The sequence below is a fragment of the Chaetodon auriga genome, chromosome 21, assembly GCF_051107435.1.
Source record: "Chaetodon auriga isolate fChaAug3 chromosome 21, fChaAug3.hap1, whole genome shotgun sequence".
NCBI lineage: Eukaryota > Metazoa > Chordata > Actinopteri > Chaetodontiformes > Chaetodontidae > Chaetodon > Chaetodon auriga.
This window is the reverse complement of record NC_135094.1, coordinates 21,121,797-21,135,597: the sequence shown is the minus strand read 5'-3', so window position 1 is coordinate 21,135,597 and position 13,801 is coordinate 21,121,797. Positions and strand designations below refer to the sequence as shown.

General features: G+C 41.1%; 1 protein-coding gene across 3 annotated transcripts in view; it reads left to right on the top strand.

The window, feature by feature from the left end:
- arhgef4 (Rho guanine nucleotide exchange factor (GEF) 4) overlaps window positions 1–13,801 on the top strand; it is a 154,792-nt gene that overhangs the window by 60,609 nt on the left and 80,382 nt on the right. For all 3 annotated transcript variants that reach the window (XM_076761769.1, XM_076761768.1, XM_076761770.1), the window contains 3 exons: window positions 3,831–8,375; window positions 11,393–11,665; window positions 12,024–12,153. In XM_076761769.1, the coding sequence (XP_076617884.1) occupies window positions 3,831–8,375; window positions 11,393–11,665; window positions 12,024–12,153 (4,948 nt within the window). The remainder of the gene's footprint in view (window positions 1–3,830; window positions 8,376–11,392; window positions 11,666–12,023; window positions 12,154–13,801) is intronic.

Sequence of the window (13,801 nt, the reverse complement as noted above, 5' to 3'; positions counted from 1 at the left end):
TTGTGCTTCAGTTACCACTCCACTATCTGCTAGAAAGAGAGCTCTGCTAATCCTTTAATCTTCTTTAAAACACTCAACTCTGATTAATTGGCAGCAGGGGCGGCAGTACTCCTCAAGGACTTGGCTTAGAGACTCTAGGGTGGCTGGTTTGAGTCCAACACGAGGTGAACTGGTAGCTGAAGAGGTGAATAGGCTTTGCTAACATCATGCAACCCCAATTCCAAAAAATGTAATTTGCTAATCGTTTTTGACGTATATTCAATTGAAAACTGTACAAAGAAAATAAAATTCATGTTGTGCCTTTTCAATTTAATTGATTTTTGTAGATATATGCTTAGTCTGAATTTGATGCCAGCAATGCCAGTCTTTTGTTGTCCCTGTCCCAACTTTTTTGGACAGGGACAACAAAGAATGGAAAAGTTGAGGAATGCTCAGAAAGCACCGTTTTGGAAAATTCCACAAGAAAACGGGTTAATTGGTAGTGGTAGTGATGATATTATCATGATTACGCATGAAAGGGTCACCATTAATGCTGAAAAGTACAGTACATACAGGTTTTGGAGCAACATAGGCAGCCATGGTGATGTCTTTTTCAGAGACATACCTGCTTATTGCCAAGCCACATTATGCAGGTGTTATAGTGGCATGGCTTCATAATAAAAGAGTGTAGGTACAAGACTGGCCTGTGTGCAGTCCATGCCAGTCTCTCACTGAAAGTGTAGCACATTATGCAACGCAAAATATGACAATGAAGACCCCGAACTGTTGAGCAACTGAAGTTGTATATCGAAAAATAATGGGAAAGAATTTCACTTTCAAACTTCAACAATTAGTGTCCGCAATTCCCAAGTGCTTACTGAGTGTAGTTAAAGGGAAAGGTGATGTAACACAGTTGTAAACATGGCCAAGTTTTACAAAAAATATTAAAATGTATCAGTTTGAACATTAAATATTTTTTCTTTGTTCTGTATTCAAATGAATATACTTGTGAAAGGATTTTTATTTACATTTTACACAACATCCCAACTTTTTTGGAATTAGGATTGTACTGTAGTGGTCACCATGTTGTTGCAGGTATCTATAATTTGTGTTTACATCAGCAAATGTAAAGGTTTCATGAACTGGGTACACGCCATGATTCATCATTATTGTGTTCCAGCAGTCAGAAATAACATCTTTATCCTGAAAATGATGACAATGACTCACAGTTTTAACCACTGCTTCTCACATCAAAATGGGTCATCACTGCTATCTATACTAATCATGGACAGTACATCAACTTGTTGGAGCAATGACCCAAATACTGTTGGCAGAGCAGCAAAGGTTTTGTTGCTGCAGCTCGGTCACTATATAATGGCTGATACAGATCAAACAAATACCCTTAACTTTAGCTGTGTAACTACATAAGCTTCACAGTTCATTCTTAGCCTTGATGACAGCAGTTGACAAAACCATCTTCACTTTACTCTGCTTCTATAAGTGGCTAAAATGGGTTGCTGCAGATGCTCTAATTTGTGGCTCACAGTTTTAACAATAACTATTCATTGCCAACCCCCTACCTTTCATGGTTTGCTTCAAATTCTTATGGTGTCATGGTTTGTTTAATTCAAAATTCTGCAGGATGTAAAATTAAATGTAGTTAGGATTTTTAATAGTCCATTTGTGCCATGTAATAGGAAACTGACATGCTGTATATCTTCACATTCTTTGACTGTATTTTAGTAGAGTCTTTGTAAGGCTTTCCTGTTTAGTTACTACATGATTTTCAAATCAGGGAGATTGATTCTGATATGGATGTGATCCGGTTTTTTTCTAGACACATTTTTTATACAATTGTTAATACGCTATCTTTGGAAAACCCTCTTAATCTAAACATTTAGTTGATGTAGCAGGCCAAGATCATCGCTCATATTTAACATGTAGTTTACAGTATATGACACTACAATAATTGATTTAGGACAGAAAGAGGAAGCTATATGCTTGGACAAGTGGCTAATGACTGAATGAAGTTTGACAGTTTGACTGTCTTGTGCAGACCATGCTTCTTTTTATATACAATGGAGCTGTTTGCTTCCTAATGTGATTTGAGTGAGCTTGCATTAAGGTTACTTGTCCTTGACTTGAGTTGTCATGCACCCTGGACTGCCTGAAGGTGTAGCTCAGTATTTATAGCAGGGCTTCTTAATGTCTTTCCTTGTTATTGAGACTCAGAGATCACTGTGTACCTGCTGTTTTGAGGTTGGATTAAGTCGTGGCTGCTGTCAGAGGACCACATCTTTAACATGCATTGAAAGGAGAGGTTCTACTTCCTCCTATGTACCGTGATCTTACTGCAAGACTTTATGTAAATAATGTAATTTAAGACTTGGAGCTCTTAGCAAGCCTGATTGATTATCATTGAAGATAGACACAGAAATAAAGGAAGAGAGATGAAGGGGGAAGCTGCAGACATGTAGTATTGGGAAAGAGATGACCCTACGAGTATGTGTGTGAACTGTGTGGCCGTACATGAGGGACGCCATGGGAGCTGTCCTGAGCTGGTTTGCTGCCCGTGTTGCTGTGGCGCTGGATACAGTTGATGCATTGAAGCGCTGGAGAGTAAGTAAAACTCTGACTTTGGAGGATTTCATTAAAGAATTGTACATGTACTAGAGGCACTTTGTGTGCGTGTGTGACAGTGCGTGTTTGTGTATGTGTGTACATTGCTTGTAAGCACTTTTGCTCAAAACAGCAATGATATGGAGAACATTTGTGATTATTTCTATAAAGAAATTTTATTTCTTTTTACTTATGCCCCTTGTCATACATAATTGTTAAGAAATTATTATGAGCTGTTTCCACAAACAGTAAAAGATGACAGGAATTCTAAAAGGTACAAAGTTAAAGGTGATTCTTTAATATTTCAACAACATTACTTTTTAATTGCATCTTTTACAGATCCAAAATAATCCAAAAAGAAAGGGCCCGCAGCAAAAGTTTGGGCATCCTGTGTTGTCAGTATTTAGTAACACCCTCTTTGGCAAGTGTCACAGCCTATACACGCTTTTTCTAACCAGCTAATAGTCTTTCAGTTCTTGTTTGGGGGATTTTCTCCCTGTCCTTCTTGTTAAAGACTTGCATGCACTGCTCCTCAACAGTTGGAGAGGTGTTCTTTTCATTAAATTCTGCACCTCTTTTCTCCAAACATACCTTTGCTCATTGCAGCCACCTTATGAGTCTGTCTGTGGTTGTGTGTGTGTGTGTGTGTGTGTGTGTGTGTGGAATCATGGCAAAATGTGGTCGTGGAGGCACCTATTGTAGCAGAAAAGGAATTAGGGAAGGGGCAAGCTGGTGTGAGATGGTCTTTAATTTCCAAAATGCATCAGTTATCAGGATCAGGGGTGTTCAGACTTTTGCATACCACTGTATCTGTCCAAAAACTAGTATTAACTATAGAACTATTTTATTCACTTTTGAAAAAAGGTTTTGAAAAAGATCAGCATAATAGCAATAGTGTCATTTATACTTTATTTGTGCTTTACAAATGTCTAAAATTATTTCACATCATTAACATTTTTGCTAATTTTAATAGAGGGAAGTCTGAACACTATGTACAGCACTGTACCTTGAAAATTGTATATCTTTAGGACTTGCTGTTTTATTCATTAGGTTGACTTTTGCAAGTTAAATCAATACTTTGCATGTTTCAATCTAAATGAGTGATCCTTATGTAGCTTGACAGTGGCTTGATGAGGATCAGCTTTTAACATTCTTACTAGCATTGTGCTAAACCTCCTGTTATTACTGCACAGATTTCTATCTCACCCTTCTCTTCTTCACTGTCTCCACAGCCCCAGGAAGCCCTTAAAGGCTCCCCCCACCTCTCTGAAGGATTATGTTTAGAGAAGGGGGATTTGGGTCATGACTCCCTGGAATGGTGCGAGAGAGGCATTGCAGGGGATGACACATCTGATGACTATTTTGACTCTCACTCTTGGCAAAGCGACACTTTGTCAGGTTTGAGTCTGGATGGGGAGGAGTCTCTGGATTCCTTGCTGGGACTGGAGAACACCTACGCTGGTCCGCGAACAACACGCAGCGCTTGGCAGAGAGAACCAGTGACAGCCAAGGATGTCCACAGAGATATCAAAGAGACTTATGTTGGACGATCCACATGTACCAGGAGGAAAAGCCCAGAGAACCATGTGGACCCTAATATTCCCTTGAAGTTGAACACCAGCGCAGTTGAGATCCAAACCCTTCCTAGTACAGAGAAACAGGAACTAGGCTTAAAACAGTCCAGTTTGCAGGCTGTTTGTACAGAAACTGGAGTCAACGGAAGCACGCAGCGATACAGTTTACATGTACAAAGCCAACACAACACAGACACCTTTGAAACAAAGGTAAATAGTCCACCGTACACTGACAAGGTGAAGTTGGATGTGCAGCCTAAAGAAACTTATCCCACCAGGCTGAATGAATCTATTGACTCAGAAACATGCATGGTACATGCAGATACCACAGAGGACAAGACTGGGGAGACACAACAACAGCAAATCACACATGAACATGAGACAAGGTTACAGACAAGCTTAGAGAAAAACACAGGTTTAAATAGATGCAGCAGTGACTGTAATGATGGACATCACAGACTGACAGAAAATTTTGAACAAAAAGGTATAATCTATAAAGACAGAGAGATACAGGCTGTAAAAGTGTTCAGTGAGGACAAACGGGACTTGTGTGAGAGTGTGGGGACAAGTCACAAAATCAACAGTAATGGCACAGACAACACATGCACAGCAGATACACATTTCACGGATGTAATAAATGTACAAACATTTGACAGTACTTGTTCACCAGCACACAAATCTGAGTTAATTTCAGATTTTGTTGTAGAAAGACCAAATATCACAGAAGCATGTAGTACAACGTCAAATAGTGTATCACACAACACAAAGTCAGAGCTCAGAGATTTACTGGATAGAAAAATCAATGTATCGGCACCCAAGGTGGATATTTGCTGCTCACAAACTCCTTTTGAGAAGAGCCCCAACAAAGGACTGTCAGAGATCCACCCTCAGGTTTGTACTAGTGTAACAAAGCCCCAGGATAAGGCATGGGTGTCAACTCTCTGCTTCCAGGCGGAGCAGTTCGGGTGTGTTGGCAATACAACAGAGGGGACTAAACCACCTGGGACAGTGAATGAAATCTGTTCCTCCATCACATTCTCCACAGAGACCTCAGCCTGTTTTCCATTGGATACCTGTGCTACTGAGCTGACTGTGGTTCCAAAGGTTTCTGCTCTGGCCTCATCAGACAGAAAGGAGCTCACTGGGAAGCAAAAAGATCAACAACAACCCCAGAGCACAAGGTTACAACCGTGGCAAGTTCCAGGTCAAACAACTAATCAGTTGGATCAGCGGGATGCTATAGTAAAAATACCCACCAATAAGCAGCTCCATTCTGTAAAAAAGTTTTGGCTCCCAGGCTGTGTTGACCCAGGGCCTGACTCAACTCAAATCCAATCTGACACTGATAAGAGATCTGAGGAATGTCTGCCTCATCACCCATTCTCAAATAATCTGTTTTTTTCTGGCAACCAAGGAACAGAGGATAACTCCCCTCTGTTTTCAGAGAACTTTGAAGGCGAGAGTAAGAGAGTAGGAACACCCTTCTCTCATTGCTGGCAAAACAAGGAGCACGAGGTGGAGGGCAGGTGCGTTTATCTTGCCCAGGAACAAATCGTGGAAGCAGTAAGCAAAGTAAATCTTCCACAGTCACAACTTGACACTGAGCTTCCTGAGTACATTGATCTGAGAGTAACTCCCAAAGCAGTTGCCAGTGATCCAGATACCTGCTTTACTCTGAATGTGCCTAGTGAGATAGGAAAAACATCCACATGTCATGCTACTACTGAGTCCATTCAGGACACTGGCAGAGAACACCAAGACATAGTACAAAGGACGACAAACCCAGACATAAAAACTACTGTTGACAAAATTTCTAGTCATTGTAAGCAAGTCTCTCTTTCTCTGCTCTCAGACTCCAACAATAACACCAAGGCCAGTATAAAAGGGTTGGGGAGAGGCGAGGGTTTAGGCTGTTTCTTAGGGGGACCCCAGAACAAGTATAAGAGTAATAAGAGAATAATTTGCCCCTTTGTTGAGCAATCAACAAATGTGACCTCTGGCCCCTTCAAAGGTGTTTTCAAGCCTCAGGAAGAATCTGAGGTGTTCCTGTCTTCACTGGACCACAGACCCAACTGGAGCAGTGAGGACTCTGAATCTATTCTAGGGAAAGACTGTGGTAGCCACAGCCATTTAAGCCTGGGACATGCAAATGAGCTTGAAAAACTAGAGACAGAGAATAGTATTAAGGGTAACATTGTTGTAGAAAGTCTTGAGTACATGTATTCTAACTCGGAAAGAAATGAAGTGTCAAGATCAGAGAGCAGAGACCTAATAGTGGACAGTGAATTTAAAGAAGAGAGTCACAATTGTAGCGAACCAGAGAATCACAGCTTACCTAACAAAAGAACTGGCACCTTATCCAAATCATGTGAGAAATATGCACTGACTGAGGAGTGCAGAGATCACACACAGTTCAGCTTGTCAGCTTCACAGGAGGAGGAGAGGGTAGGTAGGTACTCACACCTCGATGTCAGCGTCAACCTGCTTGCTGTCAGTAGATTAGAGCCAATTGTGGAGGCTCAGTGTTCACTTGAAAATTGTGGCACAACAGAGCACCATTTAAAAATACAAACAGAGAAAGAATATGAGATCATGAGGCCAGTTAGGGTAAGGGATAATGTTTACCTTTCAAGGGACATCTCCAGTCCCAGAAGTCCACACCACCAGCCTGAGCAGGAAGAAGAATCTTTAACCACTGCTAAGTTAGGACCTGAGGTGAACCCACCAACACCTGTCCTATATAGTAGTAGTGAGAAGCGCTGTAGACCTATGACTGTTGCATATGATGCTGTGTCTTACACCTCAGCTAGCAGCAACTGCGATGAAATGGAGGATCCTCACTTTTTTATTTCAGCCAGAAATGCCAACTCTGACAAAATGACCAAGAGAAGCAAAACAAAAGGCAACCAAATTGGAAATAAAGGTTCTAAGTTTTCTGTCTTTGCTAAAATGCCTTCCTTTAGAAAAGCTAAGGCCTCAAAAGGTACCAAAAGTGAAGAGGTACCCCAGGAGTCATTAGATGGAGGAGGTGAGGGCTTTTTGTCTGAGCAAGGGCCACAGAGGGACAACTCTGATGATGAGGTTTTTGTCAAAAGGGACATCCTCAACCAAACAGTCCACCAAGCATTTTCATCATTTAATTACGAGATAGAAGGAGAGGACTGTGGCTTTTTGTCCTCTGCTCCCCACACTCACCATGTCCATCAGCTAGTCAGCCAAGGTAGTAGCGGACAGGGTAACAGAGGACCATGCCCAGACAATCCTCACCTCAGGCAAGTTCAATCACCCAATGGGCAGATCTACAAGAGGAGCAAGAGCAACGACAGTTTAAACATTCGCATGCGTTTTGCACAAGCACACAAGTCCCTTTCCAGCCTGTTTGAGTCCCGTTCGATGGATAAGGAGAATGAGGATCAGGCCACTATGGGCATTGATATGGATTCTGGTAAAGTCAAACAATCCTGGAGGAAGCTGAAAAAGGCCAAGGAGGCTGAGGTGCTGAAAAGAAGTCTTTCAAATCCAAATGGGGAATGTTGCACCATGGCTTCTGGGCACGACCGTGGATATTTAATGTCCTCTCCACTCCTGGACAGGCCCAGCAGTTTAGGGTCACCATCCTCCCTCAGAGCCCTTCGCCACACTGATCCTGTCTCCAAGCGGGGAGTTCCACAATGGAGTGGAAAGGAGAACCTCCATGGATGCAAATCTGACTGCCAGAGAAGAAAGTGCTCACCAAATGGTCTACCTACCACACTGTGTCTGTCTGGCCTACCTCCATTTTCTGATGACTCTGCAGTCCCGCTCCCCAGTTACACCAGTCCAGTCTCACCTTCAAGCCCCTGCTCACTAGCCACCCTTACACATCAGCTTTCACCTTCCTGTACCAGGTCCCACCCAGTGGCCAGTGAGAGCTTGACTGCAAGCCCCCTACGGCCAATGAGCCCTAAACCTAACAGCCCGAGACCAGCTGCCCAGCGCAAAGTTTTTGGTTACCCTCACTTAGCAAGGGCCTGTTCTGTCTCTCCTATCTTTCTGGGCCAGTCTGTAAGTGTGGAGGGATTGACAGACCCCCCTGAGAGACCGAAAACCCTAAAACCATCAGCTAGCCCTGTGGGTCTCAACCCTCTGGATGTAGCTGAGAGCAGAATAGACAGCCAATCACACATCAGCCTGTATGCCATTGGCTGCATCAATGAATCAGAGGTAAGTAAAAATCTGCACAGAGCAGATTTTTGTAAAATGTGCTGTAAAAAATTATAATCTATCTATCACTTTTTTACTGTCTCATTCAGATATGTGGTATGTACTGTATGTGTAAATGTCATAAATACCCTTCCTTTTTGCATGTCAAACATCACTATAAAGCTGTATAGATAAAACCTGAAAGGTCTTAATTAAGATGCCACTGGGGTTTCAGCTCTTACAGAAAAGTGTTTCATCCCTGCCTCCCAGTCACACACACACAAACTCTGGCTTGGAATTAAAAGAAAAAAAAAGCCAACCACCAGTGAATCTCTTGCTCTGCGATGTGTGATGTTTGTGTGTGTTAATGTGTGTCTCAGGATGGTTGCCTGCATCTTTATCTGTCAGTATCTGGGCTGGGACAGAAAACAAGTCCCTCTTTCTTTGTGTTTCTCTGTGACTGAGTTGAAGAGGAGGAGAGAAATGGCAGAGTCCATTCTTTCTTCCTCTTGGCCCCAAGCAGTGTGGTAGATTTCCACTGTGTGAGTTAGCTACTTGTTTGAAATGTGCTGCTCAGAATAAGCATATATTTGCAAAAAAAAAAATGGTAAGATGAGGCATTACATTGTTTTGTCTTTGTATTGTTTTCATTTGAGTATATGCCAAAAAGCATTAGCAAATTATGACATTCTGTTTTATTTATGTTTTACACTTCATCCCAGCTCTTTTGGAATTGGAGTTGTACCTTCCTGCTATTTCTAGCAATAGTCCAGCTGTGTATGGCTAGAGCGGGAAAACTTGAGGACTAGTTCCCCCTTGTGGCTTCCTTTATTTTTATTTTTAACCTTTATTTTACCAGGAATATCCCCACAAGTATTCTAAGTTTAAAAGGGCATAAAGCATTGAAAAAACATAACAAAAAAACAACCAGCATCATTTTTTTTCATACATGAAACAAGCAGCAAACTTCAAACAATGAATTGTTCAATATGTGCATTCAGTGGTCAAATAGTTCTTAATCCTGTTTTTATGATCTTCCCTGCTTGTGAAATAATCTAGTTAAAGGTGACTCTGTAGCTCACGTGATTTGGGAGCCAAAAAAAAAAAAAAAAAAAAAAGCACTCACAAAAGACAGTGTGAGTTTAAGGAATTGCATAAAAAATTTGTCTGCGTGACCCAAGAGTGCCACCACTGATACTTTTAGGAGTCACTAAAGAGCATAAATAAGGAGGCAGTTCATGTAATGTGGCCTTATAAAGAAAGAGTACCAATTCTACGGTTGTATAAAGAAGACAAATCACAGAGCAGCATGCTACACTGAATCAGAAGATGACTTTGCATGCATATATAAAATATCACCGTAATTGCTGAATAAAAATGCATGAATTAATTTCTGCCATAAGAAAAACAGCATTTGTTTCTATAATAGAACACAAACTTGACCCTTTTTTGTAAAACACTCAGTATGATGTTTAAAAGACAGATTGTTCTGTCGGAAAAAACAAGTCATGGAGCAGGGACTTTTCAGGATGTTTGCAATTGTAATTTAAAAGGATCAGAAATCAGAGAAACAGGAGCCAACCAATCCCAATTCAAGTCCTCCATAAAACAGTTAATTATATTTAACTACAGACAAGAATTCAGACAATGAAGAGAATGTATCTCTTGACAAAGAAGGAGGTCTTTTATGTATACATCAAGTTAACCATTTCTCCAATAAAATGAAAATAAATAAAAATAGACTTTGCCCATATTCTAACCATAAAACAATACCAGATGTATTTAAGAAGTCAGCAGGAGTTTGTGAACATTTTGTGGATTAGGCTGCTTCCTAGTTAACAGTGGTGTAAGTCTGATGATACATGTCAGTGTGTGTGTGTGTGTGTGTAATGAAATGGTTTGTGATTTTCTTACAATCAGTTCTCTCCATGAATACAGGCTAAAATATCTCAGTTCCTCCCACATTATACAAAGTTGAATAAGAGTGGAAAGCATTTACTTTTACACACAATGTTCCCTAAGTTAGATACCCACCCAGTACACAATGCCCTTAAGCCTTCCCAACTGCAGACTAATCACATAATCAGAACAATTTGTGTGGGTATTTTACACTCACTTGTTCCTTTGTTCTGTCCTCTGGCCCAATTGAACACTAATGGCATGGTGACAGCCCTGTTGACCTGACACACATAAGCAATGGGGCCTCTCCTGCAGAAAAGGCAATATTCACAAGTCTCACACCTGATACCTAACTTTCAGTTTCCCTCTGCCTTGCAATGTGATCTGGCAAAAAAATAACACTTTTTAAACTTTTTAATTACTTTCGGGTGATTTTGATGTCAGCTAGGGCAGTTCATTTTGTCTGTCTCTGAGTAAACTAGGATAATTTTCTATATCTATATATTCTATATCACTTTTTAAAGCCATTATATGTTGAGACTTTTACAATCATAGCATTATTTTTAATACATGTTTTCTGAAAGGAAAGAGACAATCCTGTTTGGTGCAATTTGTTTTTCTGCAGTTGTATGTAGCTTGTTGGCCACAGTCTTTTTTGATTCTGCCATTGAGGATCATCAACTTCAGAACTGTTTAAGCCACATGAGCCTTTGTTGTTGGGCCAATCATATGGGGTTGTGACATTTTGTCAGTCTTAATTGTTTGTCACATACTGTGTCTATGTTACAATGAAGAACAAAGCACTGCTTCATTTTGATATGGAAAATAGATTACAACTGATAATATATTTTGGAGTTAAATCTGATATTAATCTTTGAGAATTTTAAATATCTGATGACAATATTTGTTTTAAACGTAAAAGAATATCATAAACAAACATTTGAAAAGTATTCCTTAAATTTGGTTATTATTGTTATCCTCGTGTCATCATTGACAGTGTTGATTACTTGTTGATGCTGGTTCCAAAGTTGCAGTCGCAATCTAGAATTAAAAGTAGCCACAGTCATACTCACGGGGGACTTGAAGGGAATGAAGTTGGTTGAAAACTTTGTCTAATCACTTAACTGTGCACTCAAAAGGGCACACAAAATGGTGCTCAACCTGCCAGCCAGTCCAGAACAAGAAGGCTGTTGGAGGTGAAGGCCGTGGGGAAGGCCTCTGTGGTTCCTGGTGGACTGAGGACTGGTTGTCTGTTGGACGTGGGCCATGATGGAACTGGTCAGCAGCAAATGCGAAACTGTTCAGATGACCTCTGGATAGAAGAGCAAAAGAAATGCAAACGCAAACTGGCCAGAGCTATCAGGGGGAGTCTGGGCCAACTCAACACACTGTCATCTGAAGACATGGACAAAGTAAGATGTCATCGTGCGGTGAGCTGTAAACACAAAGTCCAAACTTTGGAAGTCTTCGTAATCCTCATCTTCCTTCTCTGCCTTACTTCTGAATTTCAATTCTTCCTGGGCAGTCTGTTTCTCTCTGGTGGCCTCTGACAGTTTTTATTGGTTATGTAACGCGGGCATCTGTCATCACTTTCATTTCTGTTTCAGACATGGTCTCATAAACTATTTTCTTCACTCTTCTGCACTTAGATTCATGCATGTCCATTCATCTTGTATTTTTTCCTTTGCATATCAGTTGTATCCAATAAGTGATTGTTCATGTCCAGTTCAGTGATCAGTGAGTTGAACTAATCCTCATCCATCTCCTCAGGCTGATGAAGGGGTTACAGTGGGGCTGACAGAGGCCTTCCAGGGGATGCCCCTCAAGGCCCACTGCTTCTCTCAGAGCACACCCATTGGTCTTGACTGCCTGGGCTGGAGAAGATGTATCTCCTACTCCTGTAAGTGCATGCTCTGGTTCAGTGTTCTGCATTTTAGATACTGCAATGTTAGTCAGATTCACCTGGGGTTGTTGAATGGTGCACTGGCTGTTAGAACATTTGAATCTATGACATTTTAGTTACTAGATGATGTCTTCAAACAAACGTATGTTTATTTATTTCATCAGTGTGTGCCTGTGTGGCATGAGATTGTGCTGGTGCCTAGGGAGGTAAAGCAGGTTGTTCACTAATTTCAGAGTGTGTGGTTTGATCATTGGCTCCTCCTGTCGACATGTCAAGGTTTCTTTGAGCAAGACACTGAGTTGACCCAAGTTGTTCCTGATGGGCAGGCCAGTGCCTTGCATGGCAGCTCCACCATAAGTGGTGTGTGTGTGTGTGTGTGTGTGTGTGTGTGTGTGTGTGTGTGTGTGTGTGTGTGTGTGTGTGTGTGTGTGCGCGCGCGTGTGTTTTTGTTTTTGTTTTTGTGTGTGTGTTTGTGTGTGAAAGAGAGAGAGATGACTGGTGAATGAGAAGCAAATTGTAAAGCACTTTGTCTGTTCAGGTAGAAAAGCGCTGCGTAAGTGCAGCACATTTGCTGTTCAGGGTTTGGTACCGTTGGCTGACAGTAGACCATTCAGAGCTCGTTCTCACATTGTGCTCAGCTTAAATGGGTATTAAGAACAAAAGAGAAATGACTGAGCTTACCTTTGAGATATACCTCCTTGTTTTATTCTTTTAATTAACTTAAGCAGCTAAGGCCATGTGGAGATCTTGCTCAATTGTTGTCTGCTGGAGTCTACTCCTCTACAGGAGCTTTATGGCAACAAAGTGATCAGCTGTTGTACATACATTTTAATGAGTTCATGGTGAGATATAGTCAGTAGTATGCAGATATTGCTAAGGCCATTGAAATAGTGTATCCTACTATCCAAAATGTATAGTATTGTGCCCATCACCTCATTAAACTTTTTAAAAAAGTATAATTATAATGCGGTAATGCAGTGGAAACTATGCAAAATTCAGCTTGTGTCAATTCCTAAAATTTCCTAACTGAGGTATGCAAAATGGCAACAAAGTGGGGATAATCCAAATTTCTATATCACTATGCAGAATACCATGAGTGCAATCCACACTGCCAATAGTTTTTCTTTTTTTTTCTTTTTTTTTTAAGATTTCTGGAGTCTTTTAAACACTGGTCTGTCTCAGATATGTTTCTGTGTCTACAAATGTACAATGAGCCCAGTGTATGCAACACCCCCCATTCTTTACAATCTGTATCTTTTCTTCGTGGGCTTGAGTGCAGCTCAGCAAGTCATGTGGCGGACATTAACAGTTATTCAGCTACACAGTAGCATAAAGAACATACCTGGGAGGCTGAATAGGCTAAATTAACATAACAAGCCAGCGAGTCCAACAAGCAAGTTACCGGTAAGCAAGTTTACCAAGCTCCCGATCTCATTCACCATCACCGAATCCATTGAGTTCTTCATCCTTGGTGTCGCTTCTGAACAACTCCGCCAACTCCAGAGGAAGGTGAAGCGTCATCTCCTCTTCTGCAAAGCTGTCATCAGACTCGGCATTCAGCATTCAGATTTAATTTTTTCAGTGGTACAGGAGCAGCATGTAGTTGTCACAAGCCTAGAGCGCCCTCTCGTGGCTGTAGACGGTA